Source organism: Astatotilapia calliptera, chromosome 14 (assembly GCF_964374335.1).
Source record: "Astatotilapia calliptera chromosome 14, fAstCal68.1, whole genome shotgun sequence".
Lineage (NCBI taxonomy): Eukaryota > Metazoa > Chordata > Actinopteri > Cichliformes > Cichlidae > Astatotilapia > Astatotilapia calliptera.
In genome coordinates this window covers 33051144-33070957 of record NC_137435.1, presented here as the reverse complement: position 1 = coordinate 33070957, position 19814 = coordinate 33051144, and the positions used below count along the sequence as shown (strand labels likewise).

General features: G+C 40.2%; 1 protein-coding gene across 1 annotated transcript; it reads right to left on the bottom strand.

Moving 5' to 3' along the window:
• Positions 1 to 2: 2 nt before the first annotated feature.
• mrps22 (mitochondrial ribosomal protein S22) lies at positions 3 to 5866 on the bottom strand. Its single transcript, XM_026192282.2, has 8 exons — positions 5704 to 5866; positions 5192 to 5349; positions 4923 to 5087; positions 3383 to 3526; positions 1505 to 1588; positions 1133 to 1278; positions 905 to 1013; positions 3 to 382 (listed from the first exon to the last, which is right to left on the bottom strand). Exons 1-8 carry the CDS (start codon positions 5828 to 5830, stop codon positions 290 to 292), a joined length of 1026 nt encoding a protein of 341 aa, XP_026048067.2. The 5' UTR covers positions 5831 to 5866; the 3' UTR covers positions 3 to 289.
• Between the last annotated feature and the right edge of the window lie 13948 nt (positions 5867 to 19814).

Below are 19814 nucleotides of genomic sequence, written 5' to 3'. Positions count from 1 at the left end.
AGTACAAAGGCTGTATTTATTTTATGTACATGATATAAGCAGACATGAAGCTTGATTCAAAGAACCACACTGACAATTTCTCCGCATAACAAACAAACATCTTAAAGTATCTCACAAGACGTTGCAGCCAACTCTTCAAATTGTTGGTTGTGATGTGAAAAGGTTTCCTTTGGAGAAGCATATTTTACTCTTGGCCCAACACAAAAACAACAAACTGTCATATTTTATACATGAGAGGCAGGATTTCCAGACGTTCTGTATAGCATTTCTCTATTGAGGTATGGACCAATCATGAAGCAGAGCCCTCAACAGCAGTCTGTTCATAGGCCTGCAGAGCCAGCTCGATGTAGCCCGACCTTTGGGAGTCCCTCTGGGCATAGATCTGAAGGGGCACACGTGAGTAAATAGAAAAAGAAAAGAGATCAATTACACTAAAGTGCAGTCAAAGTGCAATCACAGTATTAATAGTATTATTACTGGACGTAGTAAACACAGCTAAGATTGGGTTTCGAAATCAACTGTGACTAAATGAGAGGCCTTGAATGTAGAAGACAGACACACACCCACACCTCCTGCCGCTAACCTTTCACATTAAATGGTTGTCATTCTCAGTGTCTCTCCCCCTTACTTCAAGGCTGAAGGCCTGTGAGAACAAATAAGACCTGATGTATCCTGGACCTGGTCCCTCTATTCCCACTTTAGAGTAAAAACCCAAACGTCTAATGCAGGAAACAGCCTAGATTTGACCTCTTAACAGCTATACTGACTCCTGATTCGCCTTGAACATCCAGGAATACCATTTATATAAACTAGATCAAATAGCAATACGTTAAACAGACTTCAAATGAACTCAAGTGCCAAACAGAGATACAAATCGGCACACTGTTTGTCACAGTTCAACTACCTTAAGCAGGTCGGTGCCTGTGGCCTGTTGGCTGGCAGCTTCCCGGGCTGACTCACTGTGGGGGTGGACCATGTGGAACAGAGACACGAGGCTTACAGCATCCTGGAGCCTGGAAACACCAACACACACACTGAAGGCTCAGATCAGAGCTTTTGCCAGCAGGTACAATGAGTACATACTCAATGTAACTCAATTCTAAAATAATGCAAATGCTTAAAAAAAACTCACAGCTCTCTTTTTAGCATGTCCACTATGAGCCCATCCACCCTACGAACACTGACTAGGTACCAGGCCATGCCTCCGAAGTGTCTGGTGGACCGCAGCAGATCATATTTGCCATGCTTGTCCAAGTCCTCATATGTGGCTGTGTGTACCTAGACACAAAACACATTAAGTGAATACAGACCTTGATGATTTAGCTCATTTGTAATTAATCAGCACAACACTCATTATGCACATTTTTTCACTTCATATCAAATGAAGCAGAGAACATATAAAAAGACAGAAAATTTCACAGCATAACAAGTTCTAGATAGAGTTTACAGATCTCAGTGCAGCCAACGATGAGGTCAAAATACCACAAGGTCACTGGTATTTTACCTTGATGTATTCTGAAGAGTCTGGTTCAAACTGGACGAGGCACAAGTCCAACACATCCTCATGGCGGTCCTGGGAAAACACCAACTAATGAAGAGAAAGAGGTTTAAGTGGGTAACAGTGTACTGAGGAAAACCCTCCAGACACAATGACAATGAACAACATGAGGTGATGATCAGTTGTCAGTCATGGTTAATAGCCGTTTTTTAAATGGACAGAATAATGTGTAGATCATGTTATTATCACAACACTTCACTCGTGATATTTTGTGATTTTAAACATTTTGTGATATGCTGAGTTCTGCAATAACATATACTGCGATTTATCTGCAAATTATGGCCTCCAGTGATAAACTTAATCTTATTAATTAAAACAAATGTTGACAAGGTTTTCAGTCTCTTCCACTTGAATGACTTTTATTGTTAGGCACACAGGTGGACCGACATTGTCATTAAAACCTGTCGTAAATGCAGCACCCACCTGTCAAACTGTTTGTATCACATTCTAGTCAAACAACTGAATGCAAATGTGTGAACCATTACATACATTTAGAATATGAGACAGCAGTCACCGCTCCTCTGAGACAAAATGAGCCATATTAATCACATATGACTCCACTGCCTGCGACTTAATGTAACCCTTTGTGTTCTACACTAACTTTCCTCGGCCTTACAGTTCACTCCTCTGTACAGCCTAGACAGGGCTGCATCTGTGATAAAACACTGTGACAGTGTCACATATCTCATTCCAGTGGCTTCAGCATGTACCCTATTCTCTTAGCTCACCGTTAACTGTGAGGTAGGTTTCTCATTTCATTCCAGGCCAACTTTCGGGATCAAAAAAGTTTTACTGAATTGAATCGTGATAAGTAGGTCAAGTGTTAGTTGTTTTTTGACTGATCTGATTTAACATGAGGTATTTCAGGATAGCGGTGCATGAGACAACTCCTCGCGTTTGTAACATTCTCAGAGTATTTCACTTGCATACTGCACCTTTATCCCGGGCTTGTTACAAAAGTAAAAAACAAACAAACATATTTTTCATCTTAATGCAGATGGTGTTTTTCTCATTTCTTTCTCTGATGCCCATTTGTTTAATGAACGTTCCTCCTGCATGCTGACAATCATCATAGCTGACCTGGCTAGGAAAACCCCACAGCACCCTCTGGTGGACTACAAAAGGAACTGATTTTACCATTCTGGTACTTAAAAGTTAATTTGTATCTGCAATTTAAATAATAAACTAAAATTTGGTGCCCATGTATGGATACAATGTATCCACGGTAATGCTATACAAGCAGCAATATTCTGAAATACAAGAGTTTTCCCTTGTTAGCCCTGTTAATAGAACATCAGTGTAAACAAGGATTATGCTGACTGTGTGTAAATAAAAAAACAACTTTAAAAAGTAAAGTAGATTACATCAACACATTTTATATCAGAGCAAACATGAGCTACATACTGGGGGGAAATAAATAAATAAAATAAATAAATAAATCACAGATCCAACAAATCACAATAATGGCTAATAGTGTTCAGCAAACTGTGACGATGAGCCCAGCATGCAGAATAAAACGACGCTGGAACAGGCAGACATAAATGGAAGGCAACCATTATTAAACATATTAACTACAGCAGTTCAAGGCCAAGTATCTGCTGTTGGCCAGCACCACACTCTAGTGTAACACTTTCAGCACATGATGTTTTCACTGCGACCAATAAAAAAAATAAAAGGGAACAACTCATGGGCATAAAATGAAGCCTTTGTCTACAGAAGGCTGCTGCCGCTTATAAAACCTGAGCTCTGTAAAAGATGCATCGAAGGAGTTTTATGGAATATCATTTAAAAAGAAAGAGAGGTAGGAGAATTCTTAGGTCCTACCTTGAGGTTCTCCTCTTTGAACAGAAGTGGTGCAGTGAGCTTGCGTCCCTCCTTAGGGAAGTAGACCTGGATAAGTCGGTCTCTCTCTTCCCAAGTGGCCTTCCTAAGGATTCCATTAGGTTCCCGTACAACTATGAATCTCTCCTGTTGAAAAGACATACAGAATATATATATGGTATATTTTAGTAACATTCTTGAATCCAAAGCTAAATCAAATTGGTGAGTTTTAGGCAATTAGGGGTAGGGCTAGGCCATATCATACCGTTCACGGTAATACCGGTATAATGTTGGGCAACGATAAGAAAATGAAATATCGCGATAGAATATGGGTGAAACGCGCATGCGCAGTGCCTTTGTTTTCATATGGCGGAAAAAGCATGGCAGTGACGGAGAATAAGAAGGGCGAAAGCGGGTTGTTGAATGAAACGAATGAACCAGAATTTGTTTGTAAAAATGCTGCAACTTCAGTGATGTGGAACTGGTTTAGCTTTCGTCCGTCAGATACACAACAAAGCACTATTTTTGGTAGAGCATGCTAGCGGGCCATCGTTATTACCGTGTTTTTTGGAAAATACGGAACACTTAAAATCAATCCTTTGCTTTTTCTGAAAGTCGACAGTGCCCCTTATAATCCCGTGTGCCTTATGTTTGAATTCTGGTTGTGTTTACTGACCTTGAAACGATTTTATGTGGTACACGGCGCTCGAACATCGGTCAAATGTTTTAGTACGACTTTGCTAAGCTACGAACCCACACCGTTGGATGGATTGTCGGAGCATTATGGCTATCGTAGGCAGGAGCCTCGCGGAGTGATACGTACTGTGCTTCAACATAATATTACCGTATTGTGTGTGTATAACCTCTTTTTAAGTTTTGTGGATATTATACATGATTATGCTGAGGATATGTCAGCTAATTTCCACTGGAAATGCCTTTTGGTTAAACTGTCAGCGAGGAATTTGCACTGTTAAACTTTAATGCACATAAAAAAAGGCTGCTTGTTTAAGTGAAAATACATTGTTTTTTTATTTGCACTAATAAAGTTGTGGAGTTGTAAAGTATTTTGTCTAGTGTCAATTATATCATTATTGCACATTTTCAAATGTATATTGTGATAAATATTTTTGGTCATATCACCCTGCTCTAATTAGGGGCATAGAGATGTATATATTATGGAAGCTCACGTCAGTCAGGACCCCTATAATAAAAAGCCTGTATTTTATATATGGCAGTCTGGCACAGAGCAGGTACCAATAAAAGCAATAGTGATGGTGACTAAATGAGAAGCAGCATGAAAAGATGAGCTGGGGTGGAAGTGGATTGCAAAGTCACTTGCAGATATGATGCAAATGTAGCTTAAAGCAAATAAAACGGAGCATCCTATACGAGAGTCGCACGTTGGATATGTGGAAGGGTAACTACTGCTCTGCCAGGACTGCGGCTGATCGACTTGTGGAAGCCAACTAATACCCACTTAAGCGCACACACACACACACACACACACACACACACACACACACACAAAGCAAGATGTGTGTACCCTGTGTGGAATATTATAGGTGATGTCTGTAAAGGCGTATTTAGCTGTGTCCATGCCATCCAGGATCTTATCCTCACAGAGCACATCACTGATGGGCTTCCTCTCTTGTAACACAAGGGGCATCTGCAGCAGCTTTTTAGCTCGCTCTTTGGCTAACTCGACTGCCTAGAATCACAAAAAAAGGATTGGATGAAACAAAAGCAACACCAACATATGTAAGAATGTATGCGATCAAAAGGGGTGGACTCTGTAACACTTCAACAGGGCACCTGTTCCAGCTGTTCATCCGTCATGAGTTTATACGTGGGTGGCTTCAGCTCCTGCTTAATTGGTCGGTACACTTTCTGCAGGTCCAGGCCTGTAATCCTGGTGAGGATGTCCTGTACAGCTGAATCGGTGAATTGGGGCTTTGCATGGTCTGTAGCAGCTGCAGAGAAAGACATACTAGTTAATGAGTTAAATAATTTACAAAGTCTGGCTTGGTGACAGTTATGTTTAACTGTAGATTGTTTACTTTCCAGACGAACTTAGCTTGTATAGCATCATTCATTGGGATTAGCAAGCATCGACTATACCGGCCAACACCTCCAAATACAGCGGCTTGTAAAAGAAGCTAAGCCTTTACATGCTGCACATAGGTGCCGAAAGGCAGAGCGACAATAAAGCGTCCGTGAGCGTTTGTCACCGGCACCCCAACTGCTGAGCCCAACGAGCTACAAGGTCAGCGTTACAGCGAAGAAGAAGCCTGAGCTGCAGTCATGTTACCAGCAATAAAACGCACCTTTATCTTGTGTTTCACTACAAAAAGTCCTCGCGCCAGACCTCATCAGTATCTGTTTGCTGCTTTGCACATTTTTCACCCCAGAGAAGCTCCGCAACAAGCACCGTGCAGTACCGAGGGCCGCCATCTTTGTTATTACCTCATCTGTGCGACAGGACCTTTCAACCCTCGCCCCCAAGTGATCATGGGATATGTAGTATGTTTACACAACGCTACGAAAAATAAAATAAAATCACCTGTATTTGTTTGTTGCTTTCTCATAGCTTGCGCAGTTTAAATTAATAATAATTAAGCAATTTAAAACTATTTTTTCTTTCGAGTGTTAAACTGTGGCTGTTTAAAAAAAAAGAGAAGCTTTTTTAATTTGTTGTTTTTGGGTACTTCATTTTTTTGGTAATGTACTGATATTTAGAACTTGTCTACAACAAAACTTCATTGTAGAATATTAAAAAAGTTAATTCCATTAAAAGATAATCTCAGTGAAAATATCCACCAGGTGGCACTGTGCTGCCACATGCGATTAGTCCCTTATGAAAGCGTTCACTTGTGACCTTAGTGTGGTCACTGGAAAATAATTCATTTTCAAAAATGTCGTACCATTGTATCAGATTTTCAAAGACCTTTTTTTCTTGTTTTTTGTTCCTCTTGTGCGGATTAACTTTGGGTAGCCCACACACATTCCTAACTTGCCATTACAGCGTGTTCTTGAATTGTCTGATAACTGGATAATCTGTCTGGATGATAAATTACACACTCTTCTTCCAGCGAAAAACATATGCTACATTTTTTCTATGTAAAGATAGGTCTGTCTCAAAAAATACCCATTGGGTGTTTTGAACTTTGTCCTATTTAACACCAAGTTTGTGCAGTGTGGGACTAAAAGAATTAAGTGTAGCTATAAAACGCTAGACGGTCAAGACTGTGTTTTTTTCTCTTTCCCACTTTTTGAAACATTTTTTTAAAGAATATGAAAAGATTTAAGAAATTATGTTATTCTAACAGACTTTAACGGTGAAAAAAATAGTGTAATATGTTTAAACAAAAAAAGTTGTCGATGACTTTATAGCTTCAAGAAAATGCATGCTTTCAAATATTTGCAATATTAAGAACGAGCAAAAACTGTACAGTGGTGTTTTACACTTTTTTCTTACTTCAGATTAACTGAGACAGTGTGGGAAAATGTGGAAAAGTGTTGCGAGTAAAAAGGATGAAAGTTTTGCTTAATGCGGTTGAAAATGCCCTTGAACGGTGGAGCATTTTAGTCACTTGCCCTCTCGAGTATGAGAGGGCAATTAAGGGCAAGTGAGTCAGTTGCTGACACACAAAAAATCAAACCACATGTTATCAACGCTGTATAGACACTCCAGCCTTGACTTAAAAAGCAGTGTCTATTGGCCAACCGGAAAAATGAAAAGAAAATATTTTTTAAAAAGAAGTGATAATGAGTAATCATTAGCGGAAGTGCTTGGCTTGGAAATTCAATCCAAGATCTTTTTCAATATAAGTTTCCAAGATATTGTTATTATTTTATTTTTAAGTGAGTCACTTTTATGTTTGAAATAGTTTGTAATTCCATGGTGGCTCTACTTTAGAATGGTTAAGGTAATTTCATCATCTATGATGCCTAATTTGTCTAGAGTAATATTAATATTACAAACATATCCTTCTCCACTATTATTAAATGTATAAAAGATAGTAAAAACTAACAAATAAAAAAAAGTAAAAAAAAAAAAAAGAAATAACACCTCTGAATTATCTTGGGAGGTGCAATTAACGTCTAGTACTGATTTGAACTAGTTCAGCAGGCCTACCACAAGCTTTCTTTTAATGTTTTTATATATGTTTTGTGATGCATGGTAAAATAGGATTAAAGGGTAATTCTGGCAGGGTTTTTTATACTGTAATATAGTTCTCAGACTGACACTCAATTGTTTCCAAGCTTTAAAAACAAATAAAAAAAACAAAACAAAACTTAAAAAAAAACAACCTAAAAGTATCTCTTTTAAAAAAGAAAAAAAAAAAAGCCTGATTCAATAATAAAGCAACACTTTATTTTTAGAAAATGTCACTAGAGTATGAGGGAGCACTATTATTCCACATTTGGTGCTCTATATTAAAGGCATTAATACCAGAGTAATAGCATTCGATAGTGATAATTCAACAGGGAACGTGAGATCCAGTCCAGTATTTAACCATCACTGTGACTCTGTGGCACAGAGGAAAAGGATAAATTAGACTTTGTCTACACAGGCGATACATATGCACAAAGACAGGCATTGAAAAGAAGGCTGTCATGCAGCTGACCTTCACTATATGCAGACCAGAAACTTTAGAAATAAGTCTTTTCTAGATTTTATATGACGGCACTTCTCTCAGTTTCTCTCTTTCTCTGTTTGTCCTTCAACACTCGTGTGCACAAACGACAGTAGCCACAAGCCCCCCACATGCTACCACAGTCCGCAAACCCAAAATGCAGCCGCTTTACCCTCCACCCGAACACCACCACCATCACCACCGCCACCACATAGCCATGGGGATCATTAATATAACTTCATGCGCCATGCACAAACTCTTCCGCCAGGATCTTAGTTGCCTTCTCCCCCTCGACCCCCTTCCTCCTCCTCCGGGCCCCGACTCCCCCTCTAATCTGCAGTGGGATTTAGATATTAGACGGACAGATGGAGGTGTGGCTCAGTTGGTAATGAGGTGAGCAGTGGCAGTGAATCCGGAGGCCCAGACACCGGCGAAACGACGTGTGGATTGAGATGTAAGAGGCCCCTACGCAACCAGATGTACACAGCTGTCACACTGCTGACAGAAAGTAATCCTGCCACCGAAGCACAGAGCCAGAGAGAGACAGAGACAGAATTAGTGTCTATCCCGTGGAGGTTTAAATGACCGCAAGTACTTTTACTTCCAATTCAATTAATCTATCTATCTATCTATCTATCTATCTATCTATCTATCTATCTATCTATCTATCTATCTATCTATCTATCTATCTATCTATCTATCTATCTATCTATCTATCTATCTATCTATCTATCTATCTATCTATCTATTAAAATTCTTACTGTCGAGTCGTAGTACACGTGCAACACTCACACACACAGATTTAAGGGTTTTACTGTAAGATTCTGAAGTATCTTTGAAAAACTCCAGAAAAATCACGCTGAAATGATTTAATTATTAACTCCTAAATGCATGATCATCTTTGAAAATATGATGGATAATATTAAATAAAAAGGCCATATAGCTATTAAAACAATCTCATCCTCCACCAGCTGTAAGAAATACTGTTTGTTCATTCATTTATAACTATAAAAATGTGATAGAATAAACTTCAAATTTAAGTGATTTTAAAAAATATATATTTTAAATATATTTTGCTGCCAGTCTCTGCTTTTTCTTACTGAAAGTGTCATTTCATCATGAGCCTTTATCTATAATGGAAGACTTCTTAATAAAGGTTTGTTACTTCTGCTCTATTAATGAAAAGGACTTTTCTACTGCTGCTCTGGCTACAGTGAATAGGTTGAGTGTAAGAGTGTGTGTCAGCGTGACTGGGAGCAGCAGGAAGCTGAGAGGTGAAACCTGAGTGTGGACGAGAGGCTGGATGTGGAGGGGGGGTGGATGGGATGAATCGGGGAGAGGGGATGCAGGGTTGAGGAGTGCGGTGAGCCGGTGGGTGGGTGGGTGAGTGGTGATGGTGGTGGTGGTAGGGGCACTCTGGGAATGACTTGCCGCATATGTTTATTTAGCTTTCTGCACGGTCAACGGAGAACGAGTTCAGAGCGAGGTGAAACGGAAAGGTGTGTGTGTGTGTGTGTGTGTGTGTGTGTGTGTGTGTGTGTGTGTGTGTGTGTGTGTGTGTGTGTGTGTGTGTGTGTGTGTGTATGTGTGGAAAGAGAGAGAGAATGTGAAGAGGATGTCTGTGCTCAAACAACTGGAGTGTAAAAAACGCAGGGCTGTGAGAGGAGATGCTGGAACAAATAAGTTCAACTTTTTCAGCTCGCCATTGTCAGTTCGGCCCCGATACAGTCTGCCCCCCCTCGCCCACACACACACACACACACACACACACACACACACACACACACACACACACACACACACACACACACTACCAACTGTGTGTGACACTTTTAAAAAAGAGTTCAATGTTGAAAATGATGTGCAGTTATATGGCACTATCATTTTTTATGATGTTGATTTTTTCATGTAAAAATGCAAAAATAGATACAAAAGCTGTTATTTCCCCCTCTTTTTAACCTTTACTTAACCATGAAAAAATTGAGCTCTTGAGATCAAAAATCTCTTTTACAAGAGTGTCCTGGCCAAAGAAGGACAGCAGTGCAACCATAAGTTGCATAAATAAATATTGCATGCAGATATAAATCCATACACCAGTTAAATATGTTTCTGTGTGTGTCAGGTGTTCACTCTCCTCTGTCACTTTGTGCTTCTTTATCGTGCTTCTTTTCATTGTTGTCATATTGTGACTGTGCCAGAGTGCAGAAATGATTCTGAATGAATGTTTTCACACCACAGTGTGAATACATCAAATGACAGCATATTTCATCATTTTTATTATTGCACAAAGGTAATTGCTGAATGCTAAATATCAAAGAATTGGACAACATCTACATTATTAACATTATTAACCTTCATTAACAATCTTTATTACAGTTTTTCCCGCTATGAGATAAAGAAACAATTCAAGATTAGAAAAAATATTTATAACGCGAACATGTGTACTTGTGACTTCTATTAGCCATGACGTTTTGTATCCTACTGCTGTGCGCTGTATACTGCATGAGCCTTGTGAGTTTGACTGTTTCTTCTATTCTGAGCAGCTTTCTTATAAAAGAGGTATTTTATCTCCAGAGGCTTCCTGTTGAAAGATAAAGGCCATGTATGAATGATTTGCTTTTAAATGGATTCATGTAAGTTAAAAATATGAAGAATGTTGCTGTGTGTGTGTGTGTGTGTGTGTGTGTGTGTGTGTGTGTGTGTGTGTGTGTGTGTGTGTGTGTGTGTGTGTGTGTGTGTGTGTGTGTGTGATATGCACCTGTGCATGAGTGCATGAGCTGTTGTGGCTTGGCAGTGGGCTCTCAAGGCCAGTGTTATTCTCCTCTGCCTCCTCCATCCCGTCTTTGAAGAGGAATGTGGATGGGAGAAAGAGGGCAGATGGAAGGTCAGAGGAGACGTAGTGATAGCAGGAGTGAGAGGGAGGGAAGGAAAAGATTCGGGTGGGGGTATCACAGTGACACTGGCTTCAGCAGCCTCCCTCTCAAACTCTGTAACTCAAAGGCCGAGAAAAAAAAATCACTTCTATAGACATTATTGTTTATTTATTTGACTTTTTAAAAAGAAAATTGAGCAGCAAGGTATGTGTTTAGTGTTTTTAATCTAATACCGTCTAATCTAATACCGTAAAAGACAATTTTTGCAATTTTGCCTCTGTACACCACCACAGTGGGTTTAAAAAAAATCAAACAATCACTAATTGGTTCTATTCTCCCATCATTTATTGCAAAGAATTTTCATCCAAGTATTTAAAACAATCCTTTTATATAAATTATGTTAGTTTTTCCAGTTACATTAGAGCCTCTGAAAATAAGGTATAAATAAAAATAACTGTAATCCCTAAAACTTCATAAATTCAAGCTGAAAATCTGCACTTCGATCTTGATTGCCCCATCCATTCACTCCTTTTCTTAACCACTTATATAATCCAAACTGGGTGGGGGAGCTGAAGTGAGTGGTGCGGTGCCCCTTGGACAGGTCTCCTGTCTCTCACAGGCTAACACGCAGACACAGACAACCATTAATGCTCACATCCACAGCTGCACCCAGTTTAGAAACCCCAGTTTACCAGTCTAATCAGCATGACGGAGCAAGGAACTTCTTGCTGTGTGGGTAAGAGTGCCAACCGCATCTTGACTGTTTGATTTAAAACTTACTGTAGTGGTGTACAAGGAGACAAAATTACACACCTGTGTCACTTTCCAGACTAAAGCAGTATCTTGTCCCAGCAACTTTGTGCATTCCAAACTAGACTGGGAGGTGTCTGGTATCGCCGAAGGCAACACTTCAAGGGCACACAACCATAATATTGCTATCTCACGGGAGTTAAGAGATGCAGTTCTGTAAGAGCAAAGATACAGACCGGGAACTAGGAGAGGTACCTCATTAAAACCAGTTTAAAGACACTTCTACTAGTTCTTATTTGCGGGAACCGTTTCCTACAAGTGGAATAATTTTTAATAGACAACAACAAAAAAGGCTTCTGACTTTGCCGACATTTACCGCTGTTTGAGAGAAGAGAAGCTGGAGGAGAGGGTCATATGGAGTTTGGCGTGTGTGCTTTAGAAAGTGGGGGCTGTGAGAAGGGTCAAAATAGGGGAATGTAGAAGGTATGAACAGTAATGGCAGCGCAGTTCACCTGCCCCTCATGACCTTCACTAACCTCCATCCATCTGTTTATATTCACTGATTCGTGCCTCCCAGAGAAGACCACCGCACACTCACAAGCACATATGGATACACGCATGCCTTACAGAAAATTTATTCATGTATATTTTTAGTAGGTTTAAAAATAAAATCTTTAGACTTATATTTGTGTTACTTAGAATTTGACACTATGACATGTTATCCATCCATCCATCCATCCATGTTATAGTCAGATAAGGAAACATATAAACGCAGGAAATAGTACTGTCTTCAGAAACTGGAGTGGATCAGGGTGATTCTGATCAGTAGCGGGTTTAACATGGTATTTACCAAGTCAAGTGTTGAGAGAAGGGAATATCATTAAACAATATCAGGATAAAATTCCTAACCAGTTGTAAGTAACACATAAGACTGGGACTGGTAACCAGTGTGCAGTAATACAGCATGTAGTTTCGCTGTTGCATTAACTCTAGGGAAGATTTTAAAAGAGTTTAAAAGGATGGTAATGGAGGAAAAAAAGACTTTTCCTTGTGTTGTTTTAATGAATCCTACATTACTAACAGCCATTTACAAAAACAAGTAGAGAGTGTATTTATACTTTTTTTTTCAACCAAACCAAGTTACGCTTTGGTGCCATTTAACAATCAGCCCACATTTTAACAGGTTATGTAACATTACTAGCAGAAGTTAGGGTATTTCCCGTGGAAGAAAACTGTGGCAGACATAATCGTGGCCAATCATTGGTGACTCATTGGCTTTTACATCAGTGGTTCCATCATCGTGTCCAACAATTTCGTGATGCTGTGGTGCTGCAAGCATGTTGTCTTTTTTTCTTTCTTTGACAAAACGGATTCTAGATTGGGCAACTGCATCAGCATTGACATTGCACAGCTGGAAAAAAGGGATTTCATTTTTTATCTCCTTTCACTCATCATGTGTTTACACCCTATGAATTAAAGTATTAGTATTTACTGATCTTTGGCTCTCTTCTGGAGTGTCTCTTTTTCGTCCTGTCTTCCTCCCCAGCTGTTTTCCTTCTGTTAAGAGGGAGTTCTTTCTTCCCACCATTGGCAAATGCTTGCAAATAGGAGGTTATATGATTTGGGGGGGTTTTCTCACCATTATTGTAGGGTCTTTACCTTACAATAACAAACACCTTGAGCTAATTGCTGTTGTAAATTGGTGCCATAGAAATCAAATTGAATTGAACCAAACTAACGCTTTTCATATCATCAAAGCAACTTGAAATATCCTGATCAAAGACTGGTTTTCTTGGTTTCAGTGGGAGCTGTTTTCTGCAGCAGTGAAAAATCATGTGCAAAAAATTGTGCAATTAACATAAATTAGGGCCTTGATGGAACCTTGGGGTATACCACACAAGCCCGGAGTTGGAGAGGATTAAAAACATTAAAATTGAAGCTGATCTGTGTTAGACAACTTCAAAGTCTCTTCTTTAATGCCACACAGGTGATAAAAAGTACACAGCAATCAATTATATCACAAATGGAAAGGATCCAACCAACTGGAAGTACCTGATGTCCCCTGTGTAAGGAATTCTTTATGACTAAATGTTGAAAAATTTCATATTTGCCCCAAATAATTTGTGTTTCAAGTTCTGAGGGATTGCAATAGCTTAAGTTTTAATAATAGTAATAGATCAGATCTTGAAAAAACTTTGCAGTCACAAATGTTCTTTTTCAAATAAAAGCATTCATATGCACACAATAACCCCCGCCTCCAATGCATTTGTTTCTAACTAAACCCACAGTCAGCTTGGTTTACAGGGTTTACATGCAATGTGAGAAGCAACACACACATACTTCTCCATGTTCCCTCCACCTCCTCTTTCACCCTCACATTGTTATTTTTATAATTCAAGACTGGGGAGAGTAAGAGATGAGGTGACAGGGGGAGCGTGGCACTGATAAGGTAGCTAATACCCAGCTTTTTAAAATGTCAAAGGTCACCTCTGCTTGACTGCTGGTGATTGGGGTGTGTGTGTGTGTGTGTGTGTGTGTGTGTGTGTGTGTGTGTGTGTGTGTGTGTGTGTGTGTGTGTGTGTGTGTGTTTGGGGGTGGGGGTGGGGGGTGAATGGGTATTGTGTGGTATTATTGTTCATCACATAATATTCAGGGGTGAAAAATTTCAACCAAAACACTGCAGCAGGAAAATGAAGGTGCTTTGCCTAAGTGACAGCAAGCAGAATCAGTGGCTCAGAGGAACAGGAAATCCACTGGGATCAGTCTTCTGATCTGCCCTAGCACTCAGACAACAAACACACACAGTTTACCACACACACATGCTAGCACTAAATCAGCCTGTTGATTGAGCAGGCCTCTAATTTTAGCCGTCGGCCCCTGGCTCCCAAATAGCAGCTCTTTGCGAACAGGCGGAAGAAAAGGTGATTAATAACTGTCATGTCTGTCACGGCAAAGTCGCGCACGAGAGGGGAGGGTCTGCAGCGCTGATGCTGTCGGGGAAATGGAGTTACACGCGAGATGCTAACAGCTGTTGTTGTTATTGTTGTCTAGGGAGGGGGACAGCTGGAGCATATGCACTGTATTTCATTTGTTAGAGCTACGCACAGACTCTTGACTCAGACAGTTTTATGTGACTTTAAGTGTATAGATTACATTTCACTGGATGGAATTTTTAGCCACAAAAAGAAAACAAATGAGGACAAAATAAAAGATTCTGATAATTTTGTGAGGGAACTTTGTCAGTATTTACAGATTCTGAGAATATGATTTTGAATCTGTGTTTTTTTCCAACCAAATAAAATAGAGTGGTGCACATAGCTGAAGTCACATTTGTTTCAGGAGCTGCACATTCATTTCATTTCTTTCTTTTTTAAAAAAAAAATAAGAGTAGGATTTAAATTTGTAGCTGAAACACAGTTTTACCTCATGGCTCTGCTTTTTATGGTTATTTCATAATTAAGCAATGACATACATGTGATAGAGGTGTGTGTGCACACTGTTGTCCCTTAATGTCTGCATGCACAGTATCTCAGTGTGTTCTGAGATAGGAGTTATTATTTAATGGAAGATAAACCACTAGAGGGCATCAGGCCAGAGCTCTGTTTGGAATAACTGAACTAACACTACCTGACTTTCACAGATTTTCCACATGGGTTGAAAAATATTGCATGAATTATGGTTGTACTATATGGGCTTGCTTGGCCTACATGATTTATTTTTATAGCTACATACATAATTCTCTCATGTATCTTACATTATGGTATGTTGTCACTTTCATTTGGAGCAAATCTTGTTCTTTAACATTTGGGTAGGAAATACCGTGAAATGGATCTGCCTTCTTCCCCTTCTTTGTTGTTGCATATATAATAGCGGATGTCATTTTTTAATGAGAGTTTTTAAAATTTCAGGAAAAAAGGATGAATCAAAGTTGCATCCGAAATAATTAGATGATCTTAGTTGAGTAGAAATTGGTCATTATACCATCTTAAATTGAGATTTTTTTGGTGTCACTGGTTTAAATACACAAAATAAAAATTCAGCTCAAGAAAAAATATTAAGATTTAAATCTAGCCAATGAAATGAAAGCAGAGATGCAAAAACTGTCATTGGGAATAAACAGACATAAGAAAGAATGTTTTTAAACTAGGTGGAGAGCGTGCTCGGAGGTTTTAGTTCAAAACAATACATGTTTAAGGTTCACCCCGGCTGAAGCTGGATGTTTAAATGTAATGTCACGAGACGTTACACACTTACTTTGTATTACACTTCTCCTATCACTCAGGCACTCTTCACAAATACACCCAGACACCCTACACCCATATATTATATTGCTTGTCAGTGGCGTGTAGAAGGGTTTAATTTTAATTAGCAGACAACATTAGAGATGTTTAGACGTGTCTGTCAGCACTAATCACTCTGAGCTGTGCTGGCAAATCAGCCACACTTGACTTTGTTCTGCTAATGATTGCCCTTTTAGCACCTGTTCGATCTGCCACAGGTAAATGTCCCTGTCATGGCTGCTTCTTGTATAAAGTGATAGAAGTACGGAAAACGTGCTGCAAAGCTCGATGACACTGCAATAGACACAATGGACCTCTACTGGTAAGCTGAACCTCGGTGCACAGTGTGCATGCACTGAAGCATGCACGTGGGGGTGTGCGTCCATCTGTGTGAGTGACCTCAGTCTGTCCACCATACTGTATCTCCGGCTCTTCTGACTTTGTACCCTTGAGAGTGGGAGGTTGCAGGCTTCCTCTCCCTCTGGCTTCAGATCAGTGGCCAGGGCCCTCGTGGGCTAGCCCGGTTAAGATGACCACAACGGCAATGGTCAGCTGCCAAACCCACTAGTCAGGTTCTCCTCGGTCACATGACCCTGGTCACGTGACTCAGTGGGGGCAGCCAATAGTGCTGCTGCCCTCGCTTCTTCGTGCGGTGGGAAAACATTCCAACAGCTGGCCTCGGACAGTTCCAGAAACATCTGCAACGTCCGCCAGTGGTGAGAATCTCCCCCCTGCAGCTTTAGAACTCAACCTTACGATAATAGAGTTGGTGGATTAAGGATGATATTGAAGGGCCACGCTTTTTCTTTGATATGCACTGCGGTTGTCTCCCATGATACAAAGGTTGTGGGAGAGCAAGTTTTTAGAGCTCCCTTGTCATATCAGTGTGACACACACACACACACACTCACCGTGCACTGCTCTGAAGAGGTGCTGGGGTTATTTCTTATCTTCAAGCAGATCTGAGTGTGTGTGCCGGAGAGCGCTCCATAGCCTTTGACATATCTTTAATTTGAAGAATGTTTGAAGTATGATGCAACATCAGCTGCTCTCACTTAGCTCTGAGCCGCTTTCCTCTGAAAAGTCCCCCTTACTTACTCAAATTACCAGAGCGACAGCACAAGTACCACACTGTGCGTCCGTTATGGGGGCGAAAAATGCTTTAAATGCCTCGTTAGTGCACTTTCATTGAGAGTCATATTTATTTTTACGGTGTTCATTTAAAGCATAATGATAAAAAAATGGGGGGGGGGAAGATTCCAAATATCCAGATCCAAAATGTGGAATTGATAAGATCCGTATTTGTTTTGGAAATTTGTGCATGGTTAGTGCACCACTGAGACACAGTCTCCAGTTTGGGGGTTGTTATGAATAATATTCAGTTTAGCACATGGCTTCTTTGTTGTGATGTGGATGTTAGAATATAAAGAGGGTGGAATTAAACAGTGTTTCCCCAATTTTCCATAATGTGTTTGTGGAAGTGTGCGGCAGAGATCGTTTTGTTTTCCACTGCGTTTAATTTGTTTCTGTTCTTTTTAACCTGGAGGAAGGCGTTTTCACTAAACCTCTTCATCCTCTTGTCATGATGTCATATGAAAGGTTTTTGTTATCTGGAATTGCAACCAAAGCCCCTCGTGTCCTATTGTTAAGGTGAAGTTATGACATGCCGAGTATCCAGTGCTAGGCAGTCACAGAAAAGTGCTTGTGTGTGTGTGTGCTACAGCTTTGACTTTACCCCTGACTCATGGAAGACTCTGTTTCCTCACTTGCACTCTCTTCCTTTCACATGCTACTTCTTTCATTCTTGCCATCTTCCTTATTGCATGAGCTCATTTCGTTCATTTACCTTTTCAGCTCGGCCACTATCTGTCTACATCGTCCCCGGTGCTTACTCTCGATCTCGATCTTTGGTACTTTACTGTCCGTTGGCGTTTTACATGAGCATCACGGTTACTGGAATTTGATAAACAAGGAAAGACAGGATTGGCGGCGCCTAACCTGGCTACAGTTAGTTTCTGCTCAAATTTACATAGTACTTGGCTTTATTTATTGTAAATGCATCAGTTCTGTTTGTGCAGACGTTATGTGGCACATGGCTGATAAAGCATTTAAAGTACATATATATAAGGTTAATGTCATCCTTTCACTCCGTAAGCATTAAGTTGCTGCAATCATTACATCCACATACTTTGTAAAAGTATCAGGTTTTTTGCCGCTAGTTTTAGTTAATGTGTATAAAAGAATAACTAATATTTTTCATTTTTAAAAGTAAGAATAAAAATAACTAAATAACTGACTTGTGTATCCCAAGCTTATAATGTAGGCCACGGTAATATAATATAATGTGATAAGACACAAAATAATGTAATAGAATGTAATCTAATATAATGGTGGGAATCAAACTGGATCTTATTTTGACCCGATGTCAGAAATGTTGTTAAGCACATACGTCATGTACGGTAGTTAAAGATTAAAGAGGAAACTGAAAAAATGAAAATGACAGTAAAATAAATAAGACAGCTCTTGATGCTATCTGAAATAATGGATAGCATCAAGTAATTACAAATGAATAGCAAATTAGTAGTAATTTTATGACACAGATGGTTTAACGACAGAAAAATACAAATAACCCTTCTGTCCCTATTTCCATCCATGATTAGCAGATGTATTAAATCTTCAATAGACTGGCATCTGTGTAGCATTTTTATCTTGCTGTCCACTCACAGCATTTTTGTGCTGACAGTTAAATGAAACAGCGGGTTTCTCACTGGTCCTCTGTATACAAGATGAACAGGGGTTACAATTTGTGATGGTATTGTCTTTGACCTCTCACCTACATGCAGTGACCTCAGTGTCTGACCTCGTCTTTCAACTCCGAGTGCAGACACGGGCCCTCTAGTTGCTAGCCCTTGGGTCGACTTGGATAAAAAGCTCTCCATTATAGGAAAAGGAAGCAGCACATGTTGAGTTTGTTTTACGTGCAGCTTAATGGATTCCCGCTTATGCGTGCATGTGTGAACGTCCGCTTCCCTTCGCCACTGGCCCAGCGGCACAGAAACGCGTGACCACCACGCACCATGCCTGGGGACAGGATGGGCACCCGCACATATGCCTTTAGTGGTGGGGGCTCAGGAGACGCGATGCAAGGGCAGACAGTTGCCGAGGCGGGCACAGCAGGCACAATAGAAGGATGTGATATATTGTTTTAGCCCATGGGGCAACAGGGCGAGGGCTACCAGGGTGCGAACGTCATGATTTGACATGTGACAGAGCCGATGACTGATGGTAGTAAGAACTGAACCGGTGCACGTGGTACTGAGCCCAAATCTAAAAGTTGAACTTTTGACTGTGGCCCGTATAAAAGCGTGCTATCAGTGACACGAGAAGGTCAGGAATGGAAGGCGAAAAAAAATACTAACACAGAGCAGGTGCTGCCAAAGTAGCTTCAACTGAGGCTATTTGCTAATTATGCAGCAAAGCAGCTACAGCTTATTCACCGAAGTCTCCCGAGCTTACATTTAGACCAGATTTAGCACATTTCAGCAGTGTTTAGCAGCCGCATATAATTTGATAAGGCGACAGCAGTGTGAATGCAAGATGGAGTGTGTTAGAATGTGGAATGTGCCACAGCCAATCAGGCGTCTCAGTCTCAGGCTGACAGCCAATCAGGTCATGGTACTTCGGGTTCCCAGGAGAGCCCTGAACTCCACGCAGATGACATTTCTGAGGAGATCATGAACTTTTCACTCCAGGAGATCTCTGCTTCCTTTTCTCTTTGCATAAATTGCTTTTTTCTCTCTCTCTTAGAGAAGTATGTCTGTCTGGTAATTGTATTTCACTTCATGCCAAAGAAATGTTTCCTCTCTCTCTCTGCCCCTGATCTCTCTGTCATATT

Excerpts from the sequence above, each read along its gene's own strand:
- mrps22 (XM_026192282.2), bottom strand. The coding sequence starts at position 5,830 with ATGGCGGCCCTCGGTACTGCACGGTGCTTGTTGCGGAGCTTCTCTGGG. Across the intron at positions 5,088-5,191 it reads CGGATGAACAGCTGGAACAG|GCAGTCGAGTTAGCCAAAGA; the intron begins GTGCCCTGTTGA and ends TTGTGATTCTAG. Across the intron at positions 3,527-4,922 it reads CCTATAATATTCCACACAGG|GAGAGATTCATAGTTGTACG; the intron begins GTACACACATCT and ends TCTTTTCAACAG.